The 12975-nt window shown below is 45.7% G+C and overlaps 1 protein-coding gene across 2 annotated transcripts in view; it reads right to left on the bottom strand.

Annotated features, from left to right (window-relative positions):
* FIRRM (FIGNL1 interacting regulator of recombination and mitosis) overlaps positions 1 to 12975 on the bottom strand; it is a 983706-nt gene that overhangs the window by 125717 nt on the left and 845014 nt on the right. For both annotated transcript variants that reach the window (XM_077276297.1, XM_077276298.1), the window contains one exon: positions 9663 to 9776. In XM_077276297.1, coding sequence (XP_077132412.1) covers positions 9663 to 9776 — 114 coding nt within the window. The remainder of the gene's footprint in view (positions 1 to 9662; positions 9777 to 12975) is intronic.

Raw genomic sequence — 12975 nt, 5'->3', positions numbered from 1 at the left:
AAACTGAAAACTGGGGCGTGCAATATTATTTGGCCCATTTACTTTCAGTGCAGCAAACTCACTCCAGAAGTTCACTGTGGATCTCTGAATGATCCAATGTTGTCCTAAATGCCTAATTATGACAAATATAACCCACATATGTGTAATCAAATCTCCATGTAAATGCACCTGCTCTGTGATAGTCTCAGGGTTCTGTTTGAGGAACAGAGAGCATCATGAAGTCCAAGGAACACAACAGGCAGGTCCGTGATACTGTTGTGGAGAAGTTTAAAGCCGGATTTGGATACAAAATGATTTCCAAAACTTTAAACATCCCAAGGAGCATTGTGTAAGTGATCATATTGAAATGGAAGGAGTATCATACTGTCATGTCGGACGCTGTTCATACTAGGGCGTTCGACAGACAGCGGTAATTCCGCTTTTGTCCACTATGTGCTCAGTGGCGTCGGCTAGATTTTATCTAGCTGGTCCGGGGTTAATTTAGCTGGTGCTCAGATTGGAAGCTGGGTCACGCCCACTGCCTTTAAATAGTTCTTCTGAACATTGGGCGTCGCCGATTATAGCTTCTGTCTTGTGCTTGGTTATCTCGGTCTGGAGTGGTGGTCTAGGAGAAGGAGTTTCGTATCTGGTGGTGTATTTCCCTTTGTCATATTTTCTCCTTCCTTTATTTGTATTTATTTTGCCCTGTGCACTTATAGTGTATTCCTGTGTGACTGCGGTGTGGTGCATATTTTCCGTTATCCTTGTCTGTGCTAACTGTGGGTATTGGTGTGTGGTCTCTTCACTGGGTGGTGGGTAGTGGTTTCAGCCTAGGGTTGAAAAAGGAGACAGGGTGAGGATGGAGGCCCAGACATGCACACCATCAGTGTACACTCTGGGAGAGGGTCAGTCAGGGTTTCCCAGAGTTGAGGGAAATGGCAGGGGCCTGGGTTATTAGCTCCTGCCTACCTAGGTTTCCCGTGACATTGTAATCGGCCTACATTATTTGAATTCCATGGATCCCATGACTTCCATAACCCGCCAGTTGGAGGCGCTGTCCCTACAGGTCACTGATTTGAGGGGAGCAGTGCAGCAACAGGGACTAGCAGTATCTAATGTGCAAGCTGGAGCGACAGATAGAGTTGCTGAGCCTAAGTTTCCTTTACCTGAAAAATTTGATGGAGAACGCAGTAAATTTGTTACTTTTCATGAAGCTTGCAAACTATATTTTCATATGCGCCCGATCTCCTCAGGTAATGAGGCTCAGTGTGTGGGCCTGGTGTTGTCATTACTAAACGGGGATCCTCAAGCATTGGTGTTTTCTTTGCCTTCTGATTCTGCTGCATTTAACTCAGTGGAGAGTTTTTTTTCTGCTCTTGGACACATTTACGATGATACTGACAGAATGGCTCTAGCAGAATCTAAGATACACGCTATTCGCCAGGGGGAGCGTGTTGCAGAGGATTACTGTTCTGAATTTCGCCGCTGGGCGGTCGACACTCAGTGGAATGATCCCGCGCTGCGGAGTCAGTTTATTCATGGCGTTTCTGGAAGGGTTAAAAAAGCCCTCCTGATGTACGAGACTCCTGCTTCTCTGGATTCCGCTATGAGTCTTGTTGTCCGCATTGATTGCCGTTTGCATCAGGGGGAGCATGAGACGTCGCCTATGGGAGAGGGTTTAGGTTCACGTGAGGTTGCTGCAGGTGAGCCCACGGAGCCTATGCAAATCGCAGGGGTGTCACATGTTAAGCATCGAGCCCCTGTGTTCAAGAAGCAGGGAGCCTGTTTTTACTGTGGTAAAACTGGTCATTTTGTTAACATTTGTCCTCTGCTGTCTAAGAAAAACGCAACGGCGGAAAACTTCTAAGCTCAGAGGGTGTGGAGGAGGCCAATCTGAGCTTATGCATATCCTCCATGGTGGTTTCTCAATGCATGCTCCCTGCCAAAGTTATTATCGCTGGCAGAGAGCTGCCAATCACTGTTTTTGTTGATAGTGGTTCTGCCACAAATCTCATTGATGAGGAGTTTGCACGCACAGCCGGTTTTAGGATCGAAAAACTGCCTCATCCTATCCGCGTGGTCACCATCAATGCTGCTCCTCTCTCACAGGGGGAGATTACTGAGTTTGTGGCTGAGGTGAAACGCCACATTGGGGTTCTACATGTCGAGCAGGTTACATGTAAGGTGCTCAGGAATCTTCTTGCACAGGTAGTTTTGGGTTTTCCATGGTTGTCTATGCACAACCCGGTTATTGACTGGAAAACTCAGGACATAATTCAGTGGAGCGAATTCTGCCAGGAGAATTGCCTGACCACATGTGTGTCTGCTGTGACTTCAAGCGTTCCTGAGTCACTTCAGGATTCTGCGGATGTGTTCTCTGAGAAAGGTTGTTCAGAGTTGCCACCACATCGCCCCTATGATTGTACTATCAGGTTTAAACCAGGGGCCAAATTGCCTAAAGCAAGGATGTTTAACATCTCCGGTCTGGAGACACAAGCGTTAAAGGATTACATTGCTGAAAGTTTGAGCAAAGGGCACATCAGGCCTTCATCCTCGCCTGTGGCAGGGGGGTTCTTCTTCGTAAAGAAGAAAGATGGCGGACTACGCCCGTGTCTGGATTTCAGGGAGTTAAACGAGATTACGGTTCGTGATCCATACCCTATGCCACTGATACCAGATTTGTTCAACCAGGTGGCAGGTGCTAAGTGGTTTACCAAGCTTGACCTCAGGGGGGCGTACAACCTCATAAGAGTCCGTCAAGGTGATGAGTGGAAGACGGCTTTTAATACCCCTGAGGGTCATTTTGAAAATTTGGTGATGCCATTTGGGTTGACAAACGCACCTGCAGTGTTTCAGCATTTCATAAATGATGTGTTCTCGCATGTGTTGGGGAAATTCGTTATTGTGTACCTAGATGACATCCTCTTATATTCTTGCAACCGTGATACTCATTTAGATCATGTCAGGCAGGTGTTACAGCTCCTCAGAGAGAATAAGCTGTATGCAAAATTGGAAAAATGTGTATTTTCAGTACAGAAGTTGCCTTTCTTGGGCTATATTGTGTCTGCTTCTGGTTTTAAAATGGACGCCGCCAAGGTGCAAGCGGTGTTGCATTGGGAACGGCCTGATAACCTAAAAGCACTTCAGTGGTTCCTTGGGTTTTCTAACTACTATAGGAAGTTTATCAAGGATTTTTCTGTCATTGCTAAACCGCTAACTGACATGACTAAAAAGGGTACCGATTTCTCCTTTTGGCCTGAGGCTGCTGTGTGCGCATTTGAATCTCTTAAAAACAGGTTTGTTTCGGCTCCCATTCTGGTGCAACCAGATGTATCAAAACCTTTTATTGTAGAAGTTGATGCGTCTGAGGTTGGTGTGGGGGCGGTGTTGTCACAAGGCTCCTCCTTGAGTGGTTTGCGTCCGTGCGCCTATTTTTCCAAGAAACTGTCGCCCGCCGAACGTAACTACGATATCGTCAACAGAGAGTTGTTGGCAATCAAATTGGCCTTTGAGGAATGGTGACACTTCTTGGAGGGGTCGGTTCATCAGGTTACTGTTATTACCGACCATAAGAATTTGCTTTATTTGGAGTCTGCCAAGCGTCTATCTCCCAGGCAGGCTCGCTGGGCATTGTTTTTCACGCGGTTCAACTTTGTTGTTACTTACAGACCTGGGTCTAAAAACACTAAGGCGGATGCTCTGTCCAGGTGTTTTCCGGGGGGAGAACCTCGGGAAGATCCGGTACCCATCCTCCAAAAGGGTGTTGTGGTTTCGGCTCTCACAACCGAGGTTGAGGCTGAGATTGCCGAGGCCCAGAGGAGGTACCATCTGAACTTCCCATCAACAAATCGTTTGTACCGCTTCATCTCCGCTTAAAGGTTTTGGCGGAGCATCATGATGCTGTTCTGGCTGGCCACCCAGGGGTCAGGGGTACTTTGGAGTTGGTGTCACGTCGGTTTTGGTGGCCCAAAATCCGACAGGACGTGGTCTCATACGTGTCAGCTTGCACCAAGTGCGCTAGGGCTAAGACGCCCCGTTCCCATCCTGTTGGCACACTACTTCCTGTCGAGGTACCTAGTAAGCCATGGATGGAGATCTCCATGGATTTTATCACTGACTTGCCCTCCTCAGCTGGGAACACGGTCATTTTGGTGATTGTTGATCGGTTCTCAAAAATGTAGCACTTTGTGTCTTTGCCTTCGTTGCCTAACACTAAGACTCTGGCTCAGGTATTTGTGCAGGAGGTGGTCAGACTTCATGGGGTTCCATCTGACATCGTTTCTGATAGAGGTACTCAGTTTGTGGCAAAATTTTGGAAAGCATTTTGCTCACGGCTGGAAATCAAGTTGTCTCATTCTTCAGCATTTCATTCTCAGTCAAATGGTCAGACCGAGCGTATGAACCAAAATTTGGAGCAGTTCTTACGCTGTTTTGTTTCTGACAATGAGGAGGAGTGGTCGACTGTTGTGAATTCTGTTCTCGAACTCCCTCCTGTGGTCATGAATGGTACTTCGGCGAGTTCTGTCCATGGACTCCCTCTGGTGGCTGTGAGTGGAGCTGCTGGTTCTGAGGTTCCTTCCTCAGCTGACCTTGTTTAGTCCTAGGCTGGCTGCTCTATTTAACTCCACTCAGATCGTTACTTGATGCCAGCTGTCAATGTTCTAGTACTGGTTCAGATCTCTCTTGGATCTTTCTGAGGACCTGTCTACTCCAGCAGAAGCTAAGTCCCTGCTAGTTTATTTGCTGATCTTTGTTTTCTTGTCCAGCTTGCTATCATGATATTGCCTTGCTAGCTGGAAGCTCTGGGAGGCAGAGTGGCACCTCCGCACCGTGAGTCGGTGCGGGGGTCTTTTTGCACACTCTGCGTGGCTTTTTGTAGTGTTTTGTGCTGACCGCAAAGATACCTTTTCTATCCTCAGTCTGTTTAGTGAAGTCTGGCCTCCTTTGCTGAAACCTGTTTCATTCTTATGTTTGTGATTTTCATCTTAACTCACAGTCAATATTTGTGGGGGGCTGCCTTTTCCTTTGGGGAAATTTCTCTGAGGCAAGGTAGGCTTTATTTCCTATCTTTAGTGGTAGTTAGCTCTTAGGCTGTGAAGAGGCGTCTAGGCAGAGTTAGGTACGCTCCATGGCTATTTCTAGTGTGTGTGTGATAGGATTAGGCTTGCGGTCAGCAGAGCTCCCACTTCCCAGAGCTTGTCCTGTGTGATAGTTTAACCATCAGGTCATTCCGGGTGCTCCTAACCACCAGGTCCATAACAGTCAACATTCCTTCCTTTGGCTGAGTTTGCCATCAATAATCACCGCCAGGAGTCTTCTGGGGAGTCTCCGTTTTTTTGTGTTTACGGGCTACATCCTCAATTTTGTACTTTGAGTCAGGGGGGCTCTTCCGGTGTTCCGGAGGAAGACCAGTTAGGAGCACAACTGTCATCAGTCTGGAGGAGAGTTAAACAGCGCCTGTTGAGCGTGGGTGCTAGGTACAATCGTGTGGTTGACAGTAGGCGTGTGCCAGGTCCGGACCTGAGTGTGGATGACTGGGTGTGGTTATCCACAAGAAACATAAGACTAAAAATACCATCCCTTAAATTGGGTCCTAGGTTTATTGGTCCATTTAGGGTCGCCACGGTCATTAACCCAGTAGCGTACTGATTGGAGCTTCCTATGGTGTATAAGATTCACAACGTTTTCCACAGATCTTTATTAAAAAAGGTGGTGGGTTCCGTGGACGCGATGCCGACGCCTTCTCCAGTCTTGGTGGATGGTAATTTGGAATTTGAAGTTTCCAATGTGGTTGACTCTCGTTTAGTGCGCCGCACTTTACAGTACTTGGTACACTGGCGTGGTTATGGGCCTGAGGAGAGGTCTTGGGTACCAGCCTCGGACATTCATGCGGATCGGCTGGTCAGTACGTTTCACAGCCACCATCCGGACAAGCCGGATCCTATAAGTCGTGAGGGCCCTGGGGTCCCTCGTAGAAGGCGGGGTACTGTCATGTCGGACGCTGTTCATACTAGGGCGTTTGACATACAGCGGTAATTCCGCTTTTGTCCACTATGTGCTCAGTGGCGTCGGCCAGATTTTATCTAGCTGGTCGGGGGTTAATTTAGCTGGTGCTCGGTTTGGAAGCGGGGTCACGCCCACTGCCTTTAAATAGTTCTTCTGAACATTGGGCGTCGCCGATTATAGCTTCTGTCTTGTGCTTGGTTATCTCGGTCTGGAGTGGTGGTCTAGGAGAAGGAGTTTTGATCTGGTGGTGTATTTCCCTTTGTCATATTTTCTCCTTCCTTTATTTGTATTTATTTTGCCCTGTGCACTTATAGTATGTTCCTGTGTGACTGCGGCGTGGTGCATATTTTCCGTTATCCTTGTCTGTGCTAACTTTGGGTATTGGTGTGTGGTCTCTTCACTGGGTGGAGGGTGGAGGTTTCAGCCTAGGGTTGAAACAGGAGACAGGGTGAGGATGGAGGCCCAGACATGCACACCATCAGTGTAAACTCTGGGAGAGGGTCAGTCAGGGTTTCCCAGAGTTGAGGGAAATGGCAGGGGCCTGGGTTATTAGCTCTTGCCTACCTAGGTTTCCCGTGACACATACCACTGCAAATCTACCAAGACCCGGCTGTCCCTCTAAACTTTCATCTCAAACAAGGAGAAGACTGATCAGAGATGCAGCCAAGAGGCCCATGATTACTCTGGATGAACTGCAGATATTTATTTTCCCCAATGTGGAGCTTACATTTTGCCACATGTTTTTTTTTTTGCCTTCCTCTGGATCAACATGTTAGGGCATGTTAGGTTAGGCTATGGGTTGAACTAGATGGACTTAAAGTCTTCCTTCAACCTTAATAACTATGTTACTATGTTACAGCTCAGGTGGGACAGTCTGTCCATAGGACAACAATCAGTCGTATACTGCACAAATCTGGCCTTTATGGAAGAGTGGCAAGAAGAAAGCCACTTCTCAATGATATTCATGAAAAGTGTTGTTTAAAGTTTGCAACAAGCCACCTGGGAGACACACCAAACATGTGGAAGAGGTGCTCTGCTCAGATGAAACCAAAAACAAACTTTTTGGCAACAATGCCAAACGATATGTTTGGTGTAAAGGCAACACAGCTTATCACCCTGAACACACGATCCCCACTGTCAAACATGGTGGTGGCAGCATCATGGTTTGGGCCTGCTTTTCTTCAGCAGGGACAGGGAAGATGGTTAAAATTGATGGGAAGATGGATGGACCCCAGTACAGGACCATTCTTGAAGAAAACCTGATGGAGTCTGCAAAAGACCTGAGACTGGGACGGAGATTTGTCTTCCAACAAGACAATGATCCCAAACATAAAGCAAAATCTACAATGGAATGGTTCACAAATAAACGTACCCAGGAGTTAGAATGGCCAAGTCAAAGTCCAGACCTCAATCCAATCGAGAATCTGTGGAAAGAGCTGAAAACTGCTGTTAACAAACGATCTCCATCAAACCTCACTGAGCTCGAGCTGTTTGCCAAAGAAGAATGGGCAAGAATTTCATAGACATACCCCAAGCGACTTGAAGCTGTAAGCGCAGCAAAAGGTGGCGCAACAAAGTATTAACTTAAAGGGGCCGAATAATATTGCACGCCCCACTTTTCAGTTTTTGAATTTCCACAAAAATGTAAAATAACCAATACATTTTGTTCAACTTCACAATTGTGTTCCACTTGTTGTTGATTCTTCACCAAAAATTTACATTTGGTATCTTTATGTTTGAAGCATAATATGTGGGAAAAGGTTGAAAAGTTCCAGGGGGGCGAATACTTTCGCAAGGCACTGTATCAGCAGAATGAGGAACTTTAACCCCTATCAGAACAGAACAGCAGTGCTCAAACTATGCTCCATTCATTTCCTATGGGTCTGTTGACCACTGCCCTCTATTTTCCAGCAGCCCCATAGAGAATGAATGGAGCAGTGGTCGGGTGTCTGACCTGTTGCGCTATAACAAACAGGAAGTCTGCCAATCAGTGTGCTTTTCAGCGGTAGAACAATGACTAATCAAGTTATCATATCATATAACCCCTTTAACCTTCAACGTTACGTAGTAGTTTCCTTCAATCACTTAACTCATTGAGGATGCATGTTTTTGAGGGCATGTATCCCACTTGAGGAGATATGGTTTACTTCTGGAAGTAGATGAATAAACTTGGCACTCAATGTGAATCAGAAAGCTTCTTGTTTATTAGTGCATCCAGACAAAAAAACCTGCTAAACGTTTTCGGTCCAACACAGGACCTTCATCAGAGCGTTTCTTTAGCATGAACTGGATGTAGAAGCAGTAAAAATGCATAAATGAATGAGCGTCCAAAAGAAAAGGAAATGCTGCGGCAGGTATGCCATTGCTTCTCAGGATCCGGATCTCCAGCACGGTACCCCTTGCAAGGCCTTGCTCCTTATCGTGGCGCTTTCTCCATTAGCAGTGTCCTCCAATCCTTCAGCTCATACCTGCCGCAGCATTTCCTTTTCTTTGGACGCTCATTCATTTATGCATTTTTCCTGCTTCTACATCCAGTTCATGCTAAAGAAACGCTCTGACGAAGGTCCTGTGTTGGACCGAAAAAGTTTAACAGTTTTTTTTGTCTGAATGCACTAATAAACAAGAAGCTTTCTGATTCACATTGAGTGCCAAGTTTAATCATCTTCGTTTTACGGGTTGGACACCCTACTTGAGCACCACCAGCACTTAGTTCTACAGAGTGCCGTGTTTTTTGATATTACTTCTGGATGTAGGGATGTTAAAGGGTTTGTCTTGGAATAACCTTTTATATGGCATATACCAGGGATCCTTCATCAATGTCAGACCGACGGGTCCGGCACCACCACAGATCAGCTAGCTGTTACCTGCTCTGGCCAGTTGTAAAAAACTGTTTAGTGGCCATGCCCGAGTACTGTACCCCATCTCCTATTTAGAGTTGAATCCCCTCCAATCTGATATTCATCACTAATTTATGAACTGGTCATCATTATCTGAGTCCCAGACAACTTCTTTAATCTTTAGAAAATGAAAAATAATCTCCGATATGAATGTAATAAACTGCTAAAACTAATAAGTCAAACAAAATCACATTATAGCAAGTATCAGGATGAGAACCTTATTGCAACTAATCATTGTGAGAAATGGAAGCCAACATCCAGATATGCAAATGCAGATACAGAACTAACTTTTTTCAAAGCTTAGGTGTTTCTCAGGTAATATGCATATGTTTCTAATAAATAATTCTTCGCTATAGTAACCATTTTCAGCTACTGAATTTTTCAAAAATTATCTCCATGCAATAATGCAAAAGCTTTCTCCAGTTGCTAGAAAATCCAGTCTCCAATTGTTGTTTTGTATTCCAGTCTTGTTAAAGTGTGCGCTGGAGTAAAATACACACCCATAAGCAGATGTAAAAAATATATTCCATTCAAGCCTGCAGTATATTTCTGTCGTAGTTTACCAGACTTTTGTGGCATAAATGATGATGTGTTTGTCAACCTTGGCCACTCCCAGTTGAGCTCTAGCCACTTTCCAAGATGTTGCTGGTGCTGGATGAGACTGATGGAAAAACTTAAAATGTCACATCTTTGAGTTATGGAACATTTTGAGCAACATTTCAAAAAGTTTTACAAATTTGAAGAGACTTGCACAAATTATAATTTTGATGTAAAAGCTACCTGGATTTCCCGGGGTATAATAATTCTTCCAAGAAGCAATAAAATATTTAAGACAGTCAATTTCATATGTGATGGGGCTTCTTCTTGACATAGGGATGAAATCAATGAAATCACCTTAAAAATAACAAAATAAATGATTCTGAAAGCGTTGTACAGATATTTCATTTATCACACAGAAATGCCATCTTTACATGTAGTATCAGACCAGTTTAGGAAACCATATCTTATAAGACTGCATAATAAAACTAGGAACTACGTACAAACCCATGTAACATTGTTGTGAAATTCACCTAGCAGTATACCAGTACTTTTTTAGGCCTAATATTGAGTGTTATTCCTCTTTTTTTAGATTTACTAGCTTCCATATTTCAATTCATGGCTGTCATATGCAAGAGCTTGCAAAGTATTGATTCCTATGATGAATATACAATTGCTTATGCTCCAGCTATAAAGTCAGAGATGTGCTGATATAAAATAAAAAATAAAAAAAATTTTCTTTTTTACAAATTAGGGTATTCAAACTTCTCAAGTTCTGTATCTAATATATAAAGCTGAATGTGTGTGTGTGTATGTATGTGTGTATGTCCGGGATTGGCATCTGCACCTTTGCAGCTACAGCCACAAAATTTTGCACAGTCACATGTCTGGACCCCGAGAGCGTGACAGGCTATGTTGTGAGGTGAAATTTTAACCCCACGCGTTCCAATTCACCAAACAATTATGCCCCTGTCTACATAATGGGGAAAAAGTGAAAGGAAAATTGTTGGAGGCAAATTGACAGCTGCCAGATGTGAACAAAGGGGACTTAAAGAATGAGAGCGATGGCGCCAAAGAGTATATACCGTACAGTTGCTAAGGTGGGGCCCCGACATGGGATACTCACCACACACAGGGATATGAACACACACACACAAAATGCGTGACACACTACCACGTGCTTGAACACATATACCACCCTCAGCACACATTTCACCACACATACACCAACCTCGCCACATAAAATTCGAAACACAAAAGTCGCCACTCAAAACTTGCCACGTGCAAAATTCGCCACATGCAAAACTAGGCTCACGCAAAACTTGCCACACGTGCAAAACTCACCTCTTGATAAACTCACCACACGCAAAACTTGCACATGTGGAAAAATTTCCACATGTAAGTAGTTGCAACACATGCAAAAGTTGCCTCACACAAAACTTGCACATACTCAAAACGCACCACATAGAAAACTCGCCACGCGCAAAACTCGCCATGCGCAAAACTTGCTGCACACAACTTGCTACACTAACCTGTCACATGCAACTCGACACACAAAAAGTTGCTACACGCATGTCGCCAAACAAAACTCTTCTCACAAAAGTCGCTACATGCATGTCGCCACACGCAACTCAACACACACAACTTGACACATGAAACTTGCCCTAAAACACACACAAGTCAGGTATTATCCTTCAAAAATAAAAATCTGATTAATAAGCAGACAAACTAAAAGAGCAACAAATGTACCATATAGGAAATAGCTGTCAGTCACATGACCTGTCTATTATGTGTATGTGTGAGCTAATATATACTGCCAGGGGGGAGGGCTTCCTGTTGGCTGGGGATTTATCAGGCTGCCAATTTAGCTTACAAATACTGAGGTAAAAATAGTGAGCAATTAACGTGTGAACGAGGTCTAATACAGGAGGAGATGACACACACATATCTAATATATAAAGCTGAATGTGTGTGTGTATGTGTGTATGTCCGGGATTGGCATCTGCACCGTCGCAGCTACATCCACAAAATTTTGCACAGTCACATGTCTGGACCCCGAGAGCATCATAGGCTATGTTGTGAGGCAAAATTTTAACCCCGAGCGTTCCAATTCACCAAACAATTTTGCCCCATCTACATAATGGGGAAAAAGTGAAAGGAAAAGTGTTGGAGGCAAATTGACAGCCAGAAGGAGATGCATACAGGTATATTCTATATACAGGGGAGATGATATACAGCTATATATTATATACAGGAGTAGATGACATACAGGCAGGCTCGGACTGGCCCACCGGAGAACCGGAGGATTCTCCGGTGGGCCCTGGCACTGACAGCTGCTGGCATACTGGCAGCTGCTGCCTAGGGCCCCCACTGCTCCAGGGCCCCCCCGGCCACCCGCCCACCTGCCTCCCACCCTCCTTGAAGATGATACTCACCCTGCTCCAGCGATGCCTGGTCTCGGCGTCTGCACTGCAGCTCGTCCTGAATAAGCGGTCACATAATACCGCTCATTAAGGTCATGAATATGCGCATATTCATGACCTTAATGAGCGGTATCACATGACCGCTCAGGCAGGAAGAAGGTGCTGCGCCGGGAGTCGGGACAGAGCAAGAGGGATGTCGGCACGGCCGTGCAGTGTGGGACAGGTGAGTATGAGGGATGGGGGGATGAAGGAGGACTTAAGCCGGCGTGCCATGCAAGATGGGAGCAGGAGCAGCAGAGGGAGCAGGGGTGGAGAGATAAGCCATGCATACAGGGGGGAATATGAGCCATGCATACAGGGGGGAGTATGAGCCATGCATACAGGGGGGAGTATGAGCCATGCATACAGGGGGGATATATGAGCCATGCATACAGGGGGGGATATATGAGCCATGCATACAGGGGGATATGAGCCATGCATTCAGGGGGGGGTATGAGCCATGCATACAAGGGGGGAATATGAGCCATGCATACAGGGGGAAGTATGAGCCATGCATACAGGGGGGAATGTGAGCCATGCATACGGGGGGATTATGAGCCATGCATACAGGGGGGGATATGAGCCATGCATTCAGGGGGGGAATATGAGCCATGCATACAAGGGGGGAATATGAGCCATGCATACAGGGGGAAGTATGAGCCATGCATACAGGGGGGAAATGTGAGCCATGCATACGGGGGGGATATGAGCCATGCATACAGGGGGGAGTATGAGCCATGCATACGGGGGAGTATGAGCCATGCATACAGGGGGGATATGAGCCATGCATTCAGAGGGGGGGAATATGAGCCATGCATACAAGGGGGGAATATGAGCCATGCATACAGGAGGGAATATGAGCCATGCATACAGGGGGGGAATATGAGCCATGCATACAGGGAGGAATATGAGCCATGCATACAGGGGGGAATATGAGCCATGCATGCAGGGGGGGAATATGAGCCATGCATACAGGGGGGGAATATGAGCCATGCATACAGGGAGGGGGGAATATGAGCCATGCATACAGGGGGGGAAATATGAGCCATGCATATGGGATAGGAGGGAGATGAGCCATGCATACAGGAGTGAAT

This window comes from Ranitomeya variabilis, chromosome 8 (genome assembly GCF_051348905.1).
Source record: "Ranitomeya variabilis isolate aRanVar5 chromosome 8, aRanVar5.hap1, whole genome shotgun sequence".
Taxonomy (NCBI): Eukaryota; Metazoa; Chordata; class Amphibia; order Anura; family Dendrobatidae; genus Ranitomeya; species Ranitomeya variabilis.
This window is presented reverse-complemented; position numbering and strand designations above follow the sequence as displayed.